The 25,299-nt window shown below is 39.9% G+C and overlaps 1 protein-coding gene across 1 annotated transcript in view; it reads right to left on the bottom strand.

Annotated features, from left to right (window-relative positions):
• LOC111951675 (collagen alpha-1(XXV) chain) overlaps positions 1–25,299 on the bottom strand; it is a 140,151-nt gene that overhangs the window by 82,583 nt on the left and 32,269 nt on the right. Inside the window, exon 6 of the mRNA XM_023969897.2 lies at positions 11,847–11,891. Coding sequence (XP_023825665.2) covers positions 11,847–11,891 — 45 coding nt within the window. The remainder of the gene's footprint in view (positions 1–11,846; positions 11,892–25,299) is intronic.

Raw genomic sequence — 25,299 nt, 5'->3', positions numbered from 1 at the left:
AGAACGCCGCAGCCCGTCTGGTGTTCAACTTTCCCAAGTTCTCTCACGTCACCCGCTCCTCCGCTCTCTCCACTGGCTTCCAGTTGAAGCTCGCATCCGTTACAAGACCATGGTGCTTGCCTACGGAGCTGTGAGGGGAACGGCACCTCCGTACCTTCAGGCTCTGATCAGGCCCTACACCCAAACAAGGGCACTGCGTTCATCCACCTCTGGCCTGCTCGCCTCCCTACCTCTGAGGAAGTACAGTTCCCGCTCAGCCCAGTCAAAACTGTTCGCTGCTCTGGCACCCCAATGGTGGAACAAACTCCCTCACGACGCCAGGTCAGCGGAGTCAATCACCACCTTCCGGAGACACCTGAAACCCCACCTCTTTAAGGAATACCTAGGATAGGATAAAGTAATCCTTCTAACCCCCCCCCTTAAAAGAGTTAGATGCACTATTGTAAAGTGGTTGTTCCACTGGATATCATAAGGTGAATGCACCAATTTGTAAGTCGCTCTGGATAAGAGCGTCTGCTAAATGACTTAAATGTAAATGTAAATGGGTTAAATTCACATTTGATTAGAAAAACGCGTATCATGTTTCGGCTGCTCCCTCCTTAGATACCTTCTTGGGTGTTAAACATGTTTGACATTCTCTAAACATTGTCCAATGATTTTTTTAAAGAAACTCTCATACACAGCAAAGATATTACACTCAGTCCGGGATTCAATCTGATCCGCGTTATAGGGGGCGCATGACATTTTAAAGATACATAAGTTCCGATTGGAACGAAATGCTCTTACTGTGAATACAATCTCCGTGAATGTTGGGAAAATGCCTTTTTAAGTCACATTCGGGCTGTCTAGCTCGCTGTGCTATGAATTGAATACCGGCCTCAGTCTAAGCACAGAGCTAACACCACCTGCTAACACTGTTTTGTTTACAAATACCCCAATATAACAGGATATTGGGAACAGAGGGCATAATTTCACCAGTATATTTACCTCACTGATCTGAAAATTTTCATTTCTTTCACAGGACTCACAGATGACCTATAACAATATTTAACTCTTTAAATGTATTTTTTTAAAACCATAGTGCATAAACCTATTGTTACGGTCGTTGTATGAGTGAGACCAAGGCGCAGCGTGAGTTTAGTTCCACATATTTTTTTATAAATTGAAAACTCTCCAAAACAATAATGCACAAACGAAACCTGACGCTATACAAAATTGTGCAGACAGTCAACTAAAACCAAGTCAAGATCCCACAAACACAAAAGGGAAATGGCTACCTAAATATGATCCCCAATCAGAGACAACGATAAACAGCTGTCTCTGATTGGGAACCATATCAGGCCAACAGACATACAAAAAACCCTAGATGACCCACCCTAGACACTATCACGCCCCAACCAACACAGAGAAAAAACAGCTTACTATGGTCAGGGCGTGACACCTATCATGTTTTCAATCAGTATTTATAAAAAGAAAGAAACTCCATCACTTGTATGTTTTATTCATAAAGGAGAGCAGCAACAACTCTCTATAAAACGCTGTTGAAGGCCTATTGACAGAAATGTCCATTAAATTGTTTGTGGAGCATCCAAGATCACCAGTGTTCTGGAGTGTATACATTTCATTCCTTCAGCTCTGTAAATCATAATATTAATGATAATATTTTGACCGTTGAAGCAGGTATCTTGAAAGTGTCAAATTAAATAGTTGTAGGAGTATGACAAATTATTTGAAAAACAAGTGTTGAGGAAACAAAATGAAACAAAAGCATGGCTCAAAGAATAAAGAGCATACATGACAGTGTGTCACAAACCTTGGCACCAGGAATTCCATCTAATCCTGATGTACCCACATCCCCCTACAGACAACAAAACACACAGCTTATTCAGATGTCCTGTATCTCTAGAAATCATCTAAACACTGAAGGAAGGTTATGAGGTAAAATGAGGCCATAGGCTTTTCCCCAAGGTACAGATAACCTCAAAATTGGTTATAGGTTTGATCATATTTAGGTCAAAGAATGGGGCAACTCACTACCTATGTAATTCCTATGATTTACAACATAATAGCAACCTGAAAAGACCTTGAAACATATATATAACTGAAAGGTATCTAAGTTGCATACACTATCACATTATGTATAGATCTATGGGCCATGGTTTTTCACTGGCTGGCACTTTATGTACTGTACTGTATGGTGCATGTGCACCTCTGTTGATTCAACACACTATCACAGCTTATTGTGAAATAGACACAAATAAATTATTTGAAATTGATGACAGGCACACAAAAAAGTGTATGACACGATTTTCATCACAACACATTTTGTGTGTATTACAATTATTTTTTCTTCATAACGCATTCGTGTACATTACACAAATTCCAATTTGTTGTGGCTAACGTTAGCTAGGTGGATAATGTAAGCGAGACTAGGGGTTAAGGTCGGGTTAGGTTTAGGGGTTAGGGGTTAAGGTTAGGTAACATGCTAGCTAAGTAGTTAAAGGGTTAATGTTAGGGTTAGGAGAAGGGATAGCTAACATGCAAAGTAGTTGCAAAGTAGCTAAAAAGTTGTAAGTAGTTGCAAAGTTGCTAATTCGCTAAAATACTAAAGTTGTCCATGATGAGATTTAAACACACACCCTTCAGATTGCTAAACATTCGCATCATACGCTCACCCATCCTCCCAGACCAATGTTCCTCTTATCGTTTCTGTCTTAAGTAATCTATTGTCTCTATGTGATTTAAATTCACTGTATACAAAATGGTATACTGCACATGAAAAAATAATTTCCAATAAGCAATTCATATCTATTTCACAATAATCTGTGGGTTGGTTGATTGGATAGAAGTCACTTATATTTGATTGATATTATCTGAGGTGTTGTAAAATAGATCCATACAGGCAACCATTGCCTCAAGCTTAGCATTGAAGTCCATGTGATGTAGTTTGAAGCCTCATACTACTGCTTGGTGTTTTTTTAAAAGGTTTAATAAACCCTGTTTATTTGGAAGTCCAAGCATTGTTTACCTGAAAAGGAGTGATGCACAGTTCCAAACATTACAATGTTCAAATCAAACATTGAGTCAATAGCTATATTCAGTGCTATTTAATATCAAGGGTGTTACCCATGTAATGCTAATAAAACCCATACATCTTGTAATTATCTGTAGGCCTGCACATGGACGTAATTGACATAATGATGATGGACTGTTGTCATAATGATGATCACTTAACTCCTACCTAATAAGTTTCCCTTGTGAGATAAGGACTTTTGGAAGATTTAAAGGATATCAATGCAGAGTCTTCCATTCAACCTGCAACTGACTGCAATATTGTGTTGAGAGATGGACTAGCTGGTTCAGAGTCAAAACTTCTGCATGAACAGTGCTTAAACACGATAACCAATCTGTTTTATAGCATTGTTGCACAGCATTAGAGATATATTTCATGCAGCCTGACAACCTACAGTTTCAACACAAGCATGGAATTAAGACTTGACTTCAGCTTGTGTTTCCAAAGTGAGTATGGCCTCCACTACGAAATAAATGGTCTCACTTTGGTTCCTATTAACTCCATGAATGTTGCTCCTTTCATATGTTTTAAACGATTGCTGAGACTACTTTTTTTAAAACTAAACTTTGGGTGAAAGCAGATTCACAGACTGCTTATACCACATTACTTTGTGGTTACGGCTTTGAGATGCAGCCCAAGGGATTTCTTATAAACAGGATAGTGGTTTGACCTTTTCAGAATTCATGACAGAATTCTTTCAATAAGACGGAAGCGACATGAAGCCAAAAGAACAAATGGGACAATTGAATACTATCACACCCTGATCTGTTTCACCTGTCTTTGTGCATGTCTCCCCCCCCCCCCCCCCCCCTCCAGGTGTCGCCCATCTTCCACATTATACCAGTGTATTTATACAGTTGAAGTCAGAAGTTTACATACACGTAGGTTGGAGTCATCAAAACTCTTTTTTTCAAACACACCACAAATTTATTGTCAACAAACTATAGTTTTGGCATGTCGGTTAGGACATCTACTTTGTGCATGACACAAGTAATTAATCCAACAATTGTTTACAGACAGATTATTTCACTTATAATTCACTGTATCACAATTCCAGTGGGTCAGAAGTTTACATACACTAAGTTGACTTCTTATGGCTGCAGGGGCAGTATTGAGTAGCTTGGATGAAAGGTGCACAGAGGTGCCCAAGGTAAACGGCCTGTTCCTCAGTCATAGTTGCTAATATATGCATATTATTATTAGTATTGGATAGAAAACACTCTGAAGTTTCTAAAACTGTTTGAATTATGTCTGTGAGTATAACAGAACTCATATGGCTGGCAAAAACCTGAGAAGTTCCACTTTCTGTTTGGATTTTTTCTGAGGCTGCTAGATTTTCAACCAAGCTCCCACTAAAATTACAGCGAGATATGGATGAGGCTTCCACTAGATGTCAACAGTCAATAGAACTTTGTCTGATGACTTTAATGTGAAGGGGGGCCGAAGGAGACAGGAATGAGTAATCACTGCCATGAGGTGACCACGCCTTGAACATGTGCGTTCACGTGAGAGGCAGCTCCGTTCCCTCGCTCAACTGAAGTCAATGTAATTCTCCGGTTGGAACGTTATTCAAGATGTATGTTAACCTCGTGACGCTAGGGGTCAGTCTATATATATATTTTTTAAATAACGTTCCCAAGGTAAACTGACTATTTCTCAGGTCTAGATCGTAGAATATGCATATACTTTACAGATTAGGATAGGAAACACTCCAAAGTTTCCAAAACTGTAAAAATATTGTCTGTGAGTAAAACAGAACTGATTCTGCAGGCCTGAGAAAATATAACCCAGAAGTTATTATTTTTATTTTCTTTATCTGTGTTTCCTGGCCTTTCTTTCTTCCATTTAAAGGGGTATCAACCAGATTCCTTTTCCAATGGCTTCCTCAGGCTGTGACCAGGCTTTAGACATAGTTTCAGGCCTTTATTTTGAAAAATGAGCGAGATTTTTCAAAAGTAGTCAGGTGTCCTCTGAATAGTTCCTGCGCGCCAGAGGGGAGCTCTCCATTTTATTTTTCTCTCTTATTGAATAGGTTATGGTCCGGTTGAAATATTATCGATTATGTTTGTTAAAAACAACCTGAGGATTGATTATAAAAACCATTTGACATGTTTCTACGACCATTACGGATACTTTTTTGAATTTTCGTCGAACGGAACGAGGCTTTGGTTTTCTGAACATAACGCGCAACCCAAATGGCGTTTTTTTGTTATAAAAGTAATATTTATCGAACAAAAATAACATTTGTTGTGTAACTGGGAGTCTCGTGAGTGCAAACATCCGAAGATAATCAAAGGTAAGCGATTAATTTTATTGCTTTTCTGACTTTCGTGACCAAGCTAACCAAGCTAATATAAGGCTAACTGTTCTAGCATTGATTGATACACTCACAAAAGCTTAGATTGCTTTCGTTGCAAAGCATATTTTCAAAATCTGACACGATAGGTGGATTAACAACAAGCTAAGCTGTGTTTTGGTATATTTCACTTGTGATTGCATGATTATAAATATTTTTAGTAATATTTTTGAATCTGATACGTTTGGGAATTTTCTTCTGCCTTTCAGCACCGGAATGAGGCTGTAGTTTTCTGAACATAACGCGCAACCCAAATGGCTTTTTTTGTTATAAAAGTAATATTTATCGAACAAAAAGAACATTTATTGTGTAACTGGGAGTCTCGTGAGTGCAAACATCCGAAGATTATCAAAGGTAAGCGATTTATTTTATTGCTTTTCTGACTTTCGTGACCATGCTAATTTGGGGCTAGCTGTTCTAGCATTGATTGATARACTCACAAAAGCTTGGAWTTCTTTCTCTGTAAAGCATATTTTCAAAATCTGACACGATAGGTGGATTAACAACAAGCTAAGTTGTGTTTTGGTATATTTCACTTGTGATTGCATGATTATAAATATTTTTAGTAATATTTTGCGCCCTGCAATTCAGCGGTTGTTTAGGAAAATGATCCCGTAAAAGGGATCCGTAGCGCAGAGAAGTTAACAACATTCTAAAGATTGATTCAGTACATCGTTTGACATGTTTCTACTGACTGTTACGGAACTTTTGGACATTTCGTCACGTTATAGTGGACGCGCTTTGTGACTTTGGAATTGTTTACCAAACGCACTAACCAAAGTAGCTAATTGGACATAAATAACGGACATTATCGAACAAATCAAGCATTTATTGTGGACCTGGGATTCCTAGGACTGCATTCTGATTAAGTTCATCAAAGYTAAGGAAACATTTATCATGTAGTTTCTGGTTTCTGTTGACTCCAACATGGCGGCTAATTTGGCTATTGTTCTGAGCGCCGTCTCAGATTATTGCATGGTTTGCTTATTCCGTAAATTTAAAAAAAATATGACACAGCGGTTGCATTAAGGAGAGGTATATCTATAATTCCATGTGACTTGTATTATCATCTACATTTATGATGAGTATTTCTGTTGAAACGATGTGGCTATGCAAAATCACTTGATGTTTTTGGAACTAGTGAATGTAACGCGCCAATGTAAACTCAGATTTTTTGATATAAATATGAACTTTATCAAACAAAACATGCATGTATTGTGTAACATGAAGTCCTATGAGTGTCATCTGATGAAGATCATCAAAGGTTAGTGATTAATTTTATCTCTATTTCTGCTTTTTGTGACTGCTATCTTTCGCTGGAAAAATGGCTGTGCTTATTGTGGTTTGGTGGTGACCTAACATAATCGTTTGTAGTGCTTTCGCTGAAAAGCATATTTGAAATCGGACACTTTGGTGGGATTAACAACAAGATTACCTTGAAAATGATATAAGTATGTTTGAGGAATTTTAATTATGAGATTTCTGTTGTTTGAATTTGGCGCCCTGCACTTTCACTGGCTGTTGTCATATCGATCCCGTTAGCGGGATTGCAGCCATAAGAAGTTTAAACAGTTTGGAAAATTCCAGAAAACTATGTCATGGCTTTAGAAGCTTCTGATAGGTTAATTGACATCATTTGAGTCAATTGGAGGTGTACCTGTGGATTTATTTCAAGGCCTACCTTCAAACTCAGTGTCTCTTTGCTTGACATCATGGGAAAATCAAAAGAAATCAGACAAGACCTCAGAAAAAATAATTGTAGACCTCCACAAGTCTGGTTCATCCTTGGAATCAATTTCCAAATGCAATTTTTTGGTCGGATATGTATCTTCCAAATGGAAAATTACCCCAAGCATACTTCCAAAGTTGTGGCAAAAGGGCTTAAGAACAAAGTCAAGGTATTGGAGTGGCCATCACAAAGCCCTGACCTCATCCTATAGAAAAAATGTGGGCAGAACTGAAAAATCATGTGCGAGCAAGGAGCCCTACAAACCTGACTCAGTTACACCAGCTCTGTCAGGAGGAATGGGCCAAAATTCACCCAACTTATTGTGGTAAGCTTGTGGAAGGCTACCTGAAACGTTTGACCCAAGTTAAACAATTTAAAGGCAATGCTACCAAATACTAATTGAGTGTATGTAAACTTCTGACCCACTGAGAATGTAATGAAATAAATAAAAGCTGAAATAAATCACTCTCTACTATTATTCTGACATTTCACATTCTTAAAACAAAGTGTTGATCCTAACTAACCTAAGACATGGAATTTTTACTAGGATTAAATGTCAGGAATTGTGAAAAACTTAGCTGAAATGTATTTGGCTAAGGTGAATGTAAACTTCTGACTTCAACTGTGCCTGTTTTCTCTGTTTGTCTGTTGCCAGTTCATTTTGTTCGTCAAACCTACCAGCGTTTTTCCCCTTGCTCCTGTCTGTTTCTAGTTTTCCCGGTTTTGACCATTCTGCCTGCCCTGAGCCTTACCTGTCGTTCTGTACTTTGTCACACCACACTGGATAACTGACCTCTGCCTGCCCTGACCCTGAGACTGCCTTCCATTCTGTACCTTTTGGACTCTGATGTGGATTACTGACCTCTGCCTGCCCTTGACCTGCTATTTTGCCAGCCCCCTGTTCTAGTAATACACTTTTGTTACTTTGACACTGTGTGCATCTGGGTCTTCCCTAAAACGTGATAGTACGAACTGGCCATGACTGACCCCGCAGTCTCAGACCAGTTCAACAATGCAGTCTCCCAGCAAGGAGCCACCATTGGAAGACACAAGGAGTTACTTCAATGTGTTATGAAGGGACTCCATACCCTGGCAGAACACCATGACCAGGCCTGCCCTGCCCCTGACTGACCTGTCGTTTAGCCTGCCCCCTGCTCTATTAATAAACATTTGTTACTTTTTACATTTACATTTAAGTCATTTAGCAGATGCTCTTATCCAGAGCGACTTACACATTGGAAAGTTCATACATATTCATCCTGGTCCCCCCGTGGGAAATGAACCCACAACCCTGGCGTTGCAAGCGCCATGCTCCACCAACTGAGCCACACGGGACCACGTTACTTCAACACTGTCTGCATCTAGGTCTTCTAGGTCTTCCCTAAAACGTGATAAATACCAGTTAGTATGATGCCTCTTAACCTCTAATTCCTCCCAAACCCGGATCCGGGAGCACCCCCCACAGTAAAAAAGCTGACTAGCATAGCCTAGCATAGCGTCACAAGTAAATACTAGCATCTAAATATCATTAAATCACAAGTCCAAGACACCAGATGAAAGATACACATCTTGTGAATCCAGCCATCATTTCTGATTTTAAAAAGTTTTACAGGGAAGACACAATATGTAAATCTATTAGCTAACCACGTTAGCAAAAGACACCACTTTTTTTACTCCACCAGTTTTTTACTCCATCAGTAGCCATCACTAATTCGACCAAATAAAGATATAAATAGCCACTAACCAAGAAACAACTTCCACTAACCAAGAAACAACTTCATAAGATGACAGTCTGATAACATATTTATTGTATAGCATATACAATAAATATAATATATTATGCTTCGAGGTCATGGCTGAATGACGACATTATCAACATACAGCTGGTTGGTTACACGCTGTATCGGCAGAATAGAACAGCGGCGTCTGGTAAGACAAAGGGGGACGGACTATGTATATTTGTAAACAACAGCTGGTGCACAATATCTAAAGAAGTCGGTTTTATGATCACGAGTATCTCATGATAAGCTGTAGACCACACTATCTACCTAGAGAGGTTTCATCTGTATTTTTCGTGGCTGTCTACATAACACAACAGACCGATGTTGGCACTAAGACTGCACTCAATGAGCTGTATTCCGCCATAAGAAAACAGGAAAACGCTCATCCAGAGGCGGCGCTCCTAGTGGCCTGGGACTTTAATAATGCAAGGAAACTTATGTTAGTTTTACTAAACTTCTATCAGCATGTTAAATGTGCAACCAGAGGGGAAAAAAATCTAGACCACCTTCACTCCACACACAGAGACATGTACAAAACTCTCCCTCGCCCTCCATTTGGCAAATCTGACCATAATTATATCCTCCTGATACTTGCTTACAAGCAAAAATTAAAGCAGGAAGCACCAGTGACTCGGTCTATAAAAAAGTGGTCAGATGAAGCAGATGCTACAGGACTGTTTTGCTAGCACAGACTGGAATATGTTCTGGGATTCTTCTGATGTCATTGAGGAGTACTCCACATCAGTCATTGGCTTTATCAATAAGTGCATCGATGAAGTCGTCCCCACAGTGACCGTACGTATATGCCAAACCAGAAGCCATGGATTACAGGCAACATCCGCACTGAGCTAAAGGCTAGAGCGTCCACTTTAAAGGAGCAAGACTCTAACCAGGAAGCTTATAAGAAATGCCGATATGCCCTCCGACGAACCATCAAACAGGCAAAGCGCCAGTACAGGACTAAGATTGAATCGTACTACACCGGCTCCGATGGTCGTCAGATGTGGCAGTGCTTGCAAACCATTACAAACTACAAAAGGGAAGCACAGCCGAGAGCTGCTCAGTGACACAAGCCTACCAGATGAGCAAAACTACTTCTATGCTCGCTTCGAGGAAAATACTGAAACATGTATGAGAGCACCAGGTGTTCTGGACGACTGTGTGATCACGCTCTCCGTAGCCGATGTGAGTAAGACCTTTAAACAGGTCAATTTTCACAAGGCCGGATGGCCAGACAGATTACCAGGACATGTACTGCGAGCATGCGCTGACCAACTGGCACGTGTCTTCACTGACATTTTCAACCTCTCCTTGTCTGAGTCTGTAATACCAACATGTTTTAAGCAGACCACCATAGTCCCTGTGCCCAAGAACACTAAGGTAACCTGCTTAAATGACTACCGACCCGTAGCACGCACGTCTGTAGCCATGAAGTATTTTGAAAGGCTGGTCATGGCTCACATTAACACCATTATCCCAGAAATCCTAGATCCACTCCAAATTGCATACCGCCCTAGCCGATCCACAGATAATGCAATCTCTATTGCACTCCATACTGCCCTTTCCCACCTGGACAAAAATAACCCATTTGTGAGAATGCTATTCATTGACTACAGCTCAGAGTTCAACACCATAGTGCCCTCAAAGCTCATCAATACGCTAAGGACCCTGGGACTAAACACTTCCCTCTGCAACTGGATCCTGGACTTCCTGACGGGCCACTCCCAGGTGTTAAGGGTAGGTAACAACACATCTGCCACGCTGATCTTCAACACAGGGGCCCCTCAGGAGTGCGTCCTCAGTCCCCTCCTGTACTCCCTGTTCACTCATGACTGCACGGCCAGGCACGACTCCAACACCATCATTAAGTTTGCCGATGATACAACAGTGGTAGGCCTGATCACCGACAACGACAAAACAGCCTATAGGGATGAGGTCTGAGACCTGGCCGTGTGGTGCCAGGACAACAACCTCTCCCTCAACGTGAATAAGAAAAAAGGAGATGATTGTTGACTACAGGAAAAGGAGGACCGAACACGCCCCCATTCTCATCAACGGGGCTGTTGTGGAGAATTGTAAGTGTTTCTTGGGGTCCACATCACCAACAAACTAACATGGTCAGTCGTGAAGAGGGCACGACAAAATTTATACCCCCTTAGGAGACTGAAAATATTTGGCATGGATCCTCAGATCCTCAAAAGGTTCTACAGCTGCACCATTAAGAGCATCCTGACAGGTTGCATCAATGCCATGTATGGCAAATGCTCGGCCTCCGACCACAAGGCACTACAGATGGTAGTGCGTACGGCCCAGTACATCACTGGGGCCAAGCTTCCTGCCACCCTAGTCATAAACTGTTCTCTCCGCTACCGCACAGCAAGCGATACCCAAGCACCAAGTCTAGATCCAAGAGGCTTCTAAACAGCTTCTACCCCCCAAGCCATAAGACTCCTGAACATCTAATCAAATGCCTACACAGACTATTTCCATTGCCTCCCCCCACCCCCTCTTTTACGCCGCTGCTACTCTCTGTTATTATCTATGCATAGTCACTTTAATAACTCTACCTACATGTACATATTACCTCAATTACCTCGACTAACCGGTGCCCCCGCACATTGACTCTGTACCGGTACCCCCTGTATATAGTCTCACTATTATTATTTTACTGCTGCTCTTTAATTACTTGTTCCTTTTATTTCATATTCGTATTCATATTTTTTAAACTGTATTGTTGGTTAAGGGCCTGTAAGTAATTATTTCACTTTAAGGTCTACCTGTTGTATTCGGCACCTGTAACAAATAAAATGTGATTTGATTTAATTTAATCTGCAAATAAAGCTATTGGAAACTGTAATCCCCTATGTGTCACGTATATCAGCACTTCCTCTATAACAATGATCTTACCTTCAGCCCATCAACACCTGGGATGCCAGGAGGCCCAAGGGGACCCTGTAAGAGAGCCAAAAACAAATTACGATTACATTACATTTTTGATTTACCACAAAGTATGCTTTTATGAGTCTTGGGGAAGGTGACTATGATGTGCAGTCCTAATTTTATGTCTTTGTGTTTTTCCCTATTAAGACTAGTGGTATCATGATTTAATGAAAGGTATCATAAGCAGAGTGACATAACTTCTCAGTGTTGAATGATTATTTGACAGTTCTGGTGAAGTCAGACTTACGGTTGCCACTAAGGGCTTATTCTCTCAGAATAGAGTTATCAGGATGAAATTTATACTTACAATATATGTACATAGCGAACGGAATGTCACAAACTGAGAGAGGGTTCGGTTGACGTTCTTGCTTCGCAGCTCAAAAGTACCGTAAATGTCACGGTAGCCATTAGCCAGGAGGCTAAGCATTGCAAACTATTCTACTAGCTAGCTAGCTAGCTACTAGCAAGGTTAAAACCTTTCTAGCCCGCTAGCGGAACACCCACAACATTCCGCTGAAAAGGCAGCGCGCGAAATTCAAAAATATATTTTTTAAATATGTAACTTTCTCACATTAACAAGTCCAATACAGCAAATGAAAGATAAACATCTTGTTAATCTACCCATCGTGTCCGATTTATTAAATGTTTTACAGCGAAAACACAACATATATTTATGTTAGATCACCACCAAATCCAAAAAACACACAGCCATTTGTCCCAGCCAAAGATAGTCACAAAAGCAGAAATAGAGATAAAATTAATCACTAACCTTTGATAATCTTCATCAGGACATCATGTTACACAATACATTTATGTTTTGTTCGATAATGTGCATATTTATATCCACAAATATTGGTTTACATTGGCGCCATGTTCAGAAATGCCTCCAAAATATCCAGAGTAATTACAGAGAGCCACGTCAAATAACAGAAATACTCATCATAAACTTTGATGAAAGATACATGTTTTACATATAATTAAAGARACACATGTTCTTAATGCAACCGCTGTGTCAAATTTTAAAACAACTTTAGGAAAAAGCATACCATGCAATAATCTAAGACGGCGCTCAGAAATACACAACATTTCTCCGCAATGTTGAAGTCAACAGAAATACGAAATTACATCATAAATATTCCCTTACCTTGGATGATCTTTCATCAGAATGCAGTGCCAGGAATCCTAGTTCCACAATAAATCGTTTTGTTCGATAATGTCCATTACTAGTGTCCAATTAGCTACTTTTGCTAGCACGTTTAGTTCACATGTCCAAACGCTGGCGAAAACTTCAAAAAGTTATATTCCAGGTCGAATAAACTGGTCAAATTAAGTAGAGAATCAATCTTCAGGATGTTGTTATCATATATATCCAGTAACGTTCCAACCGGAGCATTCGTTTTTGTCTACAGAGTAATGGAACACATGGCCATATCATGACTAGCGCGCATGACCAGGAACTAGCATTCTGCCAGACCACTGACTCAAATAGCTGCCATCTGGCCCCACATCACACTAGAGGCTTCATTCCACATTCTACTGACTGTTGACATCTAGTGGAAGGCGTAGGAAGTGCGAACAGATCCATATCTTACAGGGATGTGAATACACGATGAGTTTAACATCAACCAGCCCCAGAATTTCCACTTACTGTTTGGAAGTTTGCCCGCCATATGAGTTCTGTTATACTCACAGACATAATTCAAACAGTTTTAGAAACTTCAGAGTGTTTCCTATCCAATAGTAATAATACTATGCATATATTAGCATCTGGGACAGAGTAGGAGGCAGTTCACTATGGGCATGCGATTCATCCAAAGTGAAAATGCTGCCAGATGGTAAATTAAAGATAAAATGTTTTGCTAAAATAATAATTATATAATTGATCGATTGACTACTACTTTTCAAATCACCCAGTATTGCTATCTGAAAGGTTAGCTCTAGGTAAATGTTGCAATTCTGCAGCCATTCCTGGACCTGTGACAAAAAACAAGCTACATTTGGACAGTACAAAATAAATGATCTAATGACTGCCTCCTCGCAGAAAAATCTGCAGAGCTAGGGAGACTGTATCCCCCATATATATAACATTCTATTGGTTGCAAGAATTTTTTATTAATAATTTACATTGAAAAATTCAAATGTATTAATCTGGCGTCGTTTTCCGTGTCAATTCATAAACCATGTGCCATGGAATTAGTACATCGAACATCTCTTCCTAACTATTTTGCAATTTATATGGCACAGCTGTCAATTTTTGGTCCTTAAATGAAACTGGTATATATTTGTATTTATCACAATTTTCTTGAACCTTTTGGCTTTAGTGCAGGGCCGACAGACAAGTTCCTTATTTTTTTCCCCTTCCACTTTTCCCCCACACTTTCCACCTCTTCCATTTTTGGTAATGCTGTAATTAGTTGGTTGTAATTTTGGAAAGAGCAGACATTTCCATATGTCTGTTTTAGCTGCATGTGTGACATAACTCCACCAGTCCTATTTATGATATCATTAAAAAAATGATACCTTTTTTAAACATTTTATTGAAAAACATATTTTTTATAAATAATTTGAGTTTAACGACAATATTTGTTGTATTATTTGTTCTGTCTTTTCAGGTGGATTAAAATGAAATTGCAACCAACGTCCTATCACTTGTTAAAAAAATTATGATATTTTGGAGATTATTTAGTTTTCAAATAACCGAAAGTGAGCAATTGTAATCTGAAAAAAGAGAAAAAGGCCATTCTTGAACATGGAGTGAGGCATTCTTACATATTTACTAGAGAACCGTTTTGAATTTAAGTATACCTTTTGTATGACTGATGCCTTTAGTGAGAGGTCTAATGCTTTAATATTTAATCATTTCTGCACTCCGAATTCATATTCATGATATAAATAGGCCCTTTAAATTTTGTCTTTCTTGCCATTCCAAATAAAATGTAATTTTTTTTGCTCATATAATTAAAAAATCAGGTCGCTAGGTGTAGGCAAAACCATAAGCAAGTAGGTAAAATGTAATATGACTAAAGAGTTAATGAGGGTTATTTTCCCACAAATAGACAGGTCTTTTCCTTTCCATGGTAGCAAAATCTTATCTATTTTTGCTAACTTTCTATTCAAATTTATTGGAGTGAGAGCATTTCTTTCTTTCGGGATATGTATACCGAGTATGTCCACATCCCCATCAGACCATTTTATTAGTAAACTACACGGTAATGTAAAAATTAAAAAATGTTGTGATCGAATACGTAATATAGTACACTTATCATGATTTGGTTTTAATCCAGAGAGGTTAGAATAAGTATCTAGATCCTCTATGAGGCTGTGGAGGGATTTTAATTGTGGATTTAACCTTTTCTCAATATAGGGGGTGCTGTTTCAACGTTAGCATTTATCGTCTCCAAATTAAACTGCCTCATACTCAATTCTTGCTCGTACAATATGCATATTATAGTTATTATTGGATAGAAAACACTCTCTAGTTTCTATAGCCGTTTGAATTATGTCTCTGAGTGAAACAGAACRCATTCTACAMCACTTTTCCTGATATGGAGTGAGATTTCAGAKATTTTGGCCTCTGGTCCCAGGTCAGTTTTAAAGTCCCTGTAAATCCTATGAGGATACAAACACTGCCCATGCCTTCCTCTAGATGTCAGTAAGAGGTGACAATTTGAATGGAGTCGATTGCGCAATCAGGGCCKGTATAAAACYVYAAAGACCGGATGTACCYTTCTTTTCCTGCTGCGCCTCACGCAAGATGGACGTCGGACTCTCTCTCTTTCCAAGCGTTGGTTTAGCCACTTATATATCGCCGGTCATGTTTTTACTCGTTATAAGTGTTAAAAACATCATAAGGTAGTTAATTTAAACCGTTTTCTAGCAATTTATATCCGTTTAGTGCGATTTTGAGGCATTGCTTRGTGATGCACTTTGAAGCGCCGGGCACGTTTCGGGGTCCCGGTCGAACGTTAGTGGGCATTTCGACGGACAAGAGGACAGCTTTCGACCAAAAGAAGATTAGACCCAAGAAAGGATACATTGCCCAAGATACTGATGGAAGAACAGCTCACAGTAAGAACTATTTATGATGATAAATCGTTGTTCTGTCGAAAAATGTTATACGCATATTCCGCCATTTTTTTTGGTATAGCTTCGCTTGGCGAACCCTGTATTGCACAGTAAGGATATTTTTAGAAATGTAATTCAGCGATTGCATTAAGAACTAATTTGTCTTTCGATTGCTGTCCACCCTATATTTTTTAGTCAAGTTTACGATTAGTTATTCATTACGCCAGATCACTGTCCAAAATGGAGCCCGACATTTTCAGGCTAGTTTTGCTAGTATTGTCATGTTATAACCACGTTTTTTTGTGGCTAAATATGCACATTTTCGAACAAACTCTATATGTATTGTGTAATATGATGTTACAGGGGTGTCATCGGAAGAATTCTGAGAAGGTTAGTGAAAAAATTAATACATTTTGGCGATGATTACGTTATCTCTCTCTTTGGCTTGTATCAATGCTCGGGTAACGTTTGCACATGTGGTATGCTAATATAACGATTTATTGTGTTTTCGCTGTAAAACACTTAGAACATCTGAAATATTGTCTGAATTCACAAGATCTGTGTCTTTCCAATGCTATGCTTTGTCTATTTTTAAGAAATGTTTTATGATGAGTAAATTGGTAATACACGTTGCTCTCTGTATTTATTCTAGTCGAGTTGTGATGGTGGGTGCAATTGTAAACTATGATTTCTACCTGAAATATGCACATTTTTCTAACAAAAACTATCCTAAAACTATCCTAAAACTATATGTTATCAGACTGTCATCTGATGAGGTTTTTTCTTGGTTAGTGGCTATCAATATCTTTATTTGGCCGAATTGGTGATAGCTACTGGTGGAGAGAAAAAATGGTGGACAAAGAAAATGGTGTCTTTTGCTAACGTGGTTAGCTAATAGATTTACATATTGTGTCTTCCCTGTAAAACATTTTAAAAATCAGAAATGATTGCTGGATTCACAAGAAGTGGATCTTTCATCTGGTATCTTGGACTTGTGATTGAATGATATTTAGATGCTACTATTTACTTGTGACGCTATGCTAGCTATGCTATTCAGCTTTTTTACTGGTGGGGGGTGGGGGGTGCTCCCGGATCCAGGTTTCTGACTCGGTAGAAGTTAAAAGAATACATGAATCACCGGCGTACAATGCCACCTTTTGTTTTTAAGCCATGCATTTCTAATCCCTTAATATTATTGTTGGATCTAATTTTAACAATTAACATTTCAATGGCAATAATAAATACATATGCCGATAGTGGACAACCTTGTTTTACTCCTCTTGACAGTGTCAAACTTTCTGAGATGTAGCCATTATTTACTATTTTACAACTAGGGTTACTATACATAACTTTAACCCATTTTATGAGAGATTCTTCAAAATTGAAATATTCCAGGCATGTATACAGTGGGGCAAAACAGTATTTAGTCAGCCACCAATTGTGCAAGTTCTCCCACTTAAAAAGATGAGAGGCCTGTAATTTTCATCATAGGTACACTACCTATGCCTCCTTGCAGCATGCCTAAGGCACGTTCACGCAGATGAGCAGGGACCCTGGGCATCTTTCTTTTGATGTTTTTCAGAGTCAGTAGAAAGGCCTCTTTAGTGTCCTAAATGTTCATAACTGTGACCTTAATTGCCTACCGTCTGTAAGCTGATAGTGTCTTAACGACCGTTCCACCGGTGCATGTTCTTTAATTGTTTATGGTTCATTGAACAAGCATGAGAAACAGTGTTTAAACCCTTTACAATGAAGATCTGTGAAGTTTTTTGGATTTTTACGAATTATCTTTGAAAGACAGGGTCCTGAAAAAGGGACGTTTCTTTTTTTGCTAAGTTTATATATGCCAATTATGTGATGGTCCGACTGCATTCTGTACCCTATCAACACTTTTTAAACTTTTGGTGCCAGAGAGAATGACATAAGAAAGTAATCAAGACGACTAGCTTGATTAAGCCTCCGCCTTGTATATCTCACTAGTCAGTGTATTTAAGCCTTCATATATCCACTAATTCCAATATATCCTTGACATTCATGATTTCCTTAAGTGCCTGAGGGTGATAGTTTGTAGTGTGATTTCCTTTACGGTCCATAGAGGTATTTAAGACCTGTATTAAAATCTCCCACCATAATAATAAAGTCTAGTGTTGCTTGTAGAGTTGATACATTGTTATATATATTTTCAAAGAAGCTTGCATCATCATTATTCGGACCATATAGGTTAATAAGCCATTTCTGTTTATGGTCCAATAACATATTTAAAATAATCCATCTACCTTGAGGATCTGTTTGGATAATTTGCACATTTGTTTCAAAATTATTGTTAATTAATATGATCACCCCTTTTGAATTTCTTTGCCCATGGGAGAAATATATTCCCCCCCAGTCCTTTTTCCACAAAGCTTCATCTAAAATTGTTGAATGAGTTTCCTGTAAACAATATATATTATATTCCTTCTCTTTTAGCCAGGTAAATACTGATCGTATTTTCTTATTTTCTGCTAAGCCATTACAATTATAACTGGCTATACTTTTTTCACCAATTACCATAATGAGGCACAATTTTCAATTATTTTTATTATGATATATGTTTGTAAACGTACCATTAGAAAGTAACATGATGATTGAGTGTCTATATAGCTGTACCATGATATTTGCATTGCTACTAAGTAAACCTCCAATTGCCCCACTATTCCACCCGCTAAAACTCCTACTCATCCCGAGTAGGGCAGTCCACCACCCCCCCCCCCCGGGTTCCCATGGCCCCGTGTCACAGTGTCACTCACAGAACAGAAGCAGATCAACCTGCCAAAAGCATTTGGATCACCCTCACCTCGATTATTATTATATATACAATACCGTTCAAAAGTTCGGGGTCACTTAGACATTTCCTTGTTTTTGAAAGACAAGAAAAAATGTTGTCCATTAAATAACATCAAATTGATGAGAAATACAGTGAACAAATTGATTCATGTTGTAAATAACTATTGTAGCTGGAAACGGCAGATTTTTTATGGAATATCTACATAGGCGTACAGATGCCCATTATCAGCAACCATCACTCCTGTGTTCCAATGGCACATTGTGTTAGCTAATCCAAGTTTATCATTTTGAAAGGCTAATTGATCATTAGAAAACCCTTTTGCAATTATGTTAGCACACCTGAAAACTGTTGTCTGATTAAAGAAGCAATAAAACTGGGCTTCTTTTTAGACTAGTTGAGTATCTGGAGCATCAGCATTTGTGGTTTCGATTACAGGCTCAAAATGTCCATAAACAAAGAAGTCTTCTGAAACTCGTCAGTCTATTCTTGTTCTGAGAAATTAAGACTATTCAATGCTAGACATTTCCAAGAAACTGCCTAGAAAGCCAGCATCCTGGAGTCGAATCTTCACTGTTGACGTTGAGACTGGTGTTTTGCGGGTACTATTTAATGAAGCTGCCAGTTGAGGACATGTGAGGCGTCTGTTTCTCAAACTAGACACTCTAATGCACTTGTCCTCTTGCTCAGTTGTGCACAGGGGACTCCCACTCCTCTTTCTATTATGGTTAGGGCCAGTTTGCGCTGTTCTGTGAAGGTAGTAGTACACAGCTTAGTACGAGATTTTTAAATATATATTTAAAAAATCCTGTTTATCTTAATTTCCATAATTAGCTATTCATATTTGTAATAATGTAGGCAGTTTATGCTAAATATTGTTACTGCTTACCAGTATTGCCAATACAAAAATTACATTTGGCAAGCAATTATTGCTTTAGCATACAATTATTGTGATTCATCCTATATTGTCCCTAACATCTTTTACTCCCTCGCAACAGTTGTGGAATACACACACACACACACACACACACACACACACACACACACACACACAACACACACACACACACACACACACAACCACACACACACACACAACCCCTTTCCCCCACAAATAACCATAGACTCAGATGCTCAACAGTTGCACCATCCCAGAGCCCAACTCAAGAAAGGTCTTGATTTACGAATGCATATGCAGTTGCAACTGTATGAGAAGACCTGCAAAACTGAGCAGAAATTGGGAGATTTGATTAACCATTGTCATGTCCTAGGTGATCGAGATATACCCCTTCCCCTGAAACACCCATGGTTCCCCGTTGTGACCATATTCCCAAGCATCTCCGTGCAGTCAGACATTTGATGATTTTGTGCCACCAGGGACACAATAATATGCCCCCACTCTCGGGTTTTCACTCCGAGAGTAATGGGCAGGTGGAGAGAGTGAACCAGGATGTGGGCAGGTTTCTGCGGACCTATTGCCAGGACCGGCCCGGGGAGTGGGCGGCGTTCGTGCCCTGGGCAGCGATGGCGCAGAACTCGCTCCGCCACTCCTCCACTAACCTTTCCCCCTTTCAGTGTGTATTGGGGTACCAGCCGGTTCTGGCACCGTGGCATCAGAGTCAGACTGAGGCTCCTGCGGTGGACGATTGGTTCAGGTGTGCGGAGGGACATGGGAGGTTGCACATGGTCACCTTCAGCGGGCTGCACTAGGCCAAAAGACCAGCACGGACCATCACCGCAGTGAGGCCCCGGTGTTCGCACCGGTGAACCGGGTCTGGCTCTCGACCTGAAACCTGCCCCTCTGCCTGCCCTGCCAGAAGCTGGGTTTGCGGATTGTGGGGCCATTCAAAGTCCAGAGGAGAGTGAACGAGGTATGTTACAGGTTACAGCTTCCCCCTGATTACCATATTAACCCCTCGTTCCATGTGTCTCTCCTCAGGCCGGTGGTGGTTGGTCCGCTCCAGGGGGCCCCAGCGTAATCCGTCCGTTCCATTTTGGATCCGAGGCGTCGGGCGGGGGTCTTCAGTACCTCGTGGAGTGGGAGGGGTACGGTCTGGAGGAGAGGTGCTGGGTTCCGTTGGCGGATGTGTTGGACCCTGAACTTCTACGGGAGTTCCACCGTCGCCGGCCGGATTGCCCTGCGCCTCGCCCCCCGGGTCGTTCCCGAGGCCGGTGTCGGCACGCCCGCTGGAGCCTGGCGTCAAGGGGGGAGTACTGTCACGACTTCCACCGAAGTCGGCAACCTCTCCTTGTTAGGGCGGCGTTTGGCGGTCGACGTCACCGGCTTTCTAGCCATCGCCGCTCCATTCTTCAATTATCCATTGGTTTTGTCTTTCCCCAATCACACTACATGTATTTATTCTTCTGTTCCCCCTCATGTCTTTGTGTGTAATTATTTTGTGTGTTACGTGTTGTACGCACTAGGCTAAGCGTTTGTTATTTTCCGTGTGTTTTCACGAAGCTTATTTGTATTGTTATACATTTATGTTGTGTGACATTTGTGCATGCTATACACTTTGCCTTGTTGGCTGGAGGAGGTTTTTGACGCAGCTGCGTCCATCTGTATATCTCTCCTGCCGTAATAAAGTGTGTGCCTGTTCACAATTCTCTGCTCTCCTGCACCTGACTTCACCACACGTACGCACACGCCTGACAGCTGCGTGATTCATTTCTGGGTCCATACGTGATCTAAATTGGGAGTTCCGGTTTGTGATATTCACACCCTTGCAAAAGGAAACTGTCAGCCAAAGCTAATTTTATCACATGCGTGAAGCAGTCAAAGCACTGCCTTCGCACAATCCTGGTACTTCCAAATAATCAGTGAGTGACGAAAACCCTAACACCGTAACTACTACTGCTTGTTAATTCCATCCCGTCGAGACAGATTCTTCAGTTTATGTGCAGAATCTGTCCACGAGAGATTAAGAGCAGTCTATGGACTGCTTACAAGATAAGGAAACAAATATCTGAATACATTATTTAGCAGAACTATCACATTACATTTAAAGAGTTACTACCTTTAAAGGTCCAGTAAAGATGCCGCCAAACAAATCCATGTGTGAAATAGTCTGCTGTTAAAAGACTGAAGCACTGGAAATATTTAAAGGTTATGCATGTGACATTTCTACCTGCTAATCGTAAAACAGGGAGATGTAGCCTACACACAACAACTGGCCGGACAGCCAGTTTTTCTCTAGTGGATTTTAATTCCTTCCTTACTACTGATATGTGATTGAGGTAGAAATGTTACCTGTATGATTTGGGAGGACTTCAGTATGACTATATAAGTGCAGGTCAATATAGTTGTGTTTTTTTATATGATTCAGAAGTTAATGAATGCATTATTCACCATCCAATTTACCAAAGGGAGAAACTTTGCTGGTGTAAAAATGGTTATAGAAGATGAAAGAAACAGGAAAATTATTCATGATGTTAGATGAAATAATATGATTTACTCTGCCAACACGGTCACAAGGCAGAGACTCACCCTGCTCCTAGTGGTATGGTTTCATACACTGAAAACAAAAATGTGTCGTTAGGACGTCATGAAATGGTTGCCTAAAGTTGCCAGGATGTTGTGTCATGGTCCTGTGGAGGTTTTGTCTACTTCCCGGGTTTGTTCCTGGGACATCCCTGAGGATAATTTTAGGACGTTCTCCAAATAGTAATTATTACTCACAAGATCTTGGTTCACCGCAATGACTTGCCTAACTTGTATTGCTACGCTTTGCAATTCAAAAAAAATCTCAGCTCTGTTAAAAATACACTCAAGAAAAAGTATTTTATTTATCATGATACAGTAGTAACATAATTACAGAACAATATGCCACACCAACATTAGACAACTATACAAAAAAAACTCTAATTGCTGAAATAAGTCAATCAAATTAATGATGAGAGAATAGTCATCGTGATAACTGAAATAGCAGTGCCGATGGCAGGCTTTTGCTAAGTGTAGAGATGTAGATGTGTAGGGGACTTCTGAGAACTGTACTGACTTTTGTGGGGCTGCAGAAAGATCAGCATACTCCAAATTCAAAGGTTGTGAGTTCACAACCTCTGGATTTGGAGTATTACAACCTCTGGATTTGGAGTATACTGATCTTTCTGCAGCCCTGTAACGGATTTCCTCTTCGTCTGAGGAGGAGTAGCAAGGATCGGACCAATGTGCAGCGTGGTAAGTGTCCATAATAGATTTTTAATAAATCAAAATGAACACAGAACAAAAATAACAAAACACGAACAAACAACCGAAACAGTCCCGTATGGTGCAAACACTGAAACAGGAAACAACCACCCACAACCAAAATGGGGAAAACAGGCTACCTAAATATGATTCTCAATCAGAGACAACGATCGACAGCTGCCTCTGATTGAGAACCATATCAGGCCAGACATAGAAATACAACAACATAGAAAAKAGAACATAGACTACCCACCCCAACTCACGCCCTGACCAACCTAACAAAAATACATAAAAATAAACTAAGGTCAGAACATGACAAGCCCCACAAAAGTCTGTACCATTCTCAGATGTCCCTTACACAGCTATGTACAATTGTATTCTTTATACTATGAAATAATGCCAAGGAATTCTAAGCAAATCTTGTCTGTTAAATACACTTGTGTAGCCCACATCCATATGGAAGAGCCAGATCAGACCCTAACTTATGGATAACTCAGAGTATGATATTCTATTCTTCTGAAATAGATTTCCTTCATACAGTATCATGTTTCTTTAGACATGTCTAAAATAAATTATGGATTTATTGTGATGGTGTAGGCTATATTAAATTGATTTATTATACTTTTTAAAATGTAGATGTTCCAAAGGTCTGCATCAGTGGCTTGTAGGAGCCAGGAGATGCTAAATGTGTTCATGTTAATTAACGGTCAATTACCGTGAGACCAGCAGTTATTTGCTTGTCAATCACCGGCTGACAACATTTCATGACTGCCACAGCCCTAGGCGGGCAGTACTATAAAAGTGATCATGTCAAATGTAATCATACTGACACATTTTCTCCTCTATTTTAGCTACACTTACCTTAAAACCCCCATCCCATTTCATTACTTTACTGGTTTGGGACACCTGGGACCATCACATGATGTCCTGATGACTGGTAAAAAAGAAATCCTGAAAATGTCCCTACATGGTCCTCAACGTCACCCTGGAAACTTACAGGGAACTAGACAAAGGTCCCCCAGAGAAAGTTCCCAGAGGACCATCATGCGACAAATGTCATGAGAAAACAAATGTCATGAGAAAGTATTGAAAATGTCCTCAACAACGTCGTGGTAACTTACAGGGAACTAGTCAAGGTGTGACAATTTGCCTAGCATATTAAATACCTGGAGCAATTAAATACCTGGAGTTTTATTTTGGGAGCACCACTGTGACTAAAAGAAAATCCTAAATTCCTAACAATATTTTTGTCGCAACATTCTTCTGTACACTGCTCAACCAAGACAGTCTCTCTCCTACTGTTGCTTGCTTCCAGTTCCTGGGCCACACACACCAAGCCCCACCCACAGTTCCTTCATGCTGTTTATTCTCTCAGCATCTCAGCATGCTGCCATTTCATACATTCAACATATTCTTTCAAAACAAGAACAAAGCTGCTTTCCACGTTGTTTCTAAATATGAATCCACATGTTTTCTCTATTATAGTATTAGTTTGTGTATCTTGCTCTCTGCAAAACGCGAGTTAGTTAGTCTAAGGAAGATTGCATGTGCCTAAAAATAATGTTAACATAATTTTATTTAATTTTAACATAAAATTACTTACAATTGTCCAATGCTGAACAAGCTGATGCTGGGCCTAAGTAATGCAATAAACTCTTCTTTTGTTTGGTGATGTGAAAGGTGATATGTATCATAACATCATAACTAGCTAGCTGTCTAGCTAAATGCCATTTAGCTATATGCAGAGGTGGTGTAGATCAGCATGTTGTTTCTGCAATGACATGTTCTGAATCAGATAGCCTATTCTGAAATGTTTGTCTAAATGCAACATCGATTCAAATGTGATTGGGGTCCTCTGGGAAACACTGACCAACACTTTGGTTCCCCACCCTGTCATAAATTCTACCTGGCTTTTTCATTTGTTGTCATGCCAAACAACACCAACACATATAATTCGAATAATCGTTATATTTCACTCAAATGTTTTGATCTACACTGAGTGTACAAAACATTGGGAAAACCTGATTTTTCCATGAGATAGTCTGGCCAGTCGAATCCAGGTGAACGCTATGATCCCTTATTATGTCACTTGTTAAATCCACTTTAAATCAGTGTAGATGAAGGGAAGGAGACAGGTTAAAGAAGGATTTTAAGGCTTGAGACAATTGATACATGGATTGTGTATGTGTGCCATTCACACGGTGAATGGGCAAGACAACATTTTTAAGTGTCTTTGAATGGGGTATGGTAGTAGGTGCCAGGCGCACTGGTTTGATTGTGTCAAGAACTGCAACGCTGCTGTGTTTTTCACGCTCAACAGTTTCCTGTGTGTATCAAGAATGGTCCAC

Source organism: Salvelinus sp. IW2-2015, linkage group LG3 (assembly GCF_002910315.2).
Source record: "Salvelinus sp. IW2-2015 linkage group LG3, ASM291031v2, whole genome shotgun sequence".
Taxonomy (NCBI): Eukaryota; Metazoa; Chordata; class Actinopteri; order Salmoniformes; family Salmonidae; genus Salvelinus; species Salvelinus sp. IW2-2015.
Note: the sequence above shows the minus strand (reverse complement) of the source record. Positions and strands in the feature narration are given on the sequence as shown.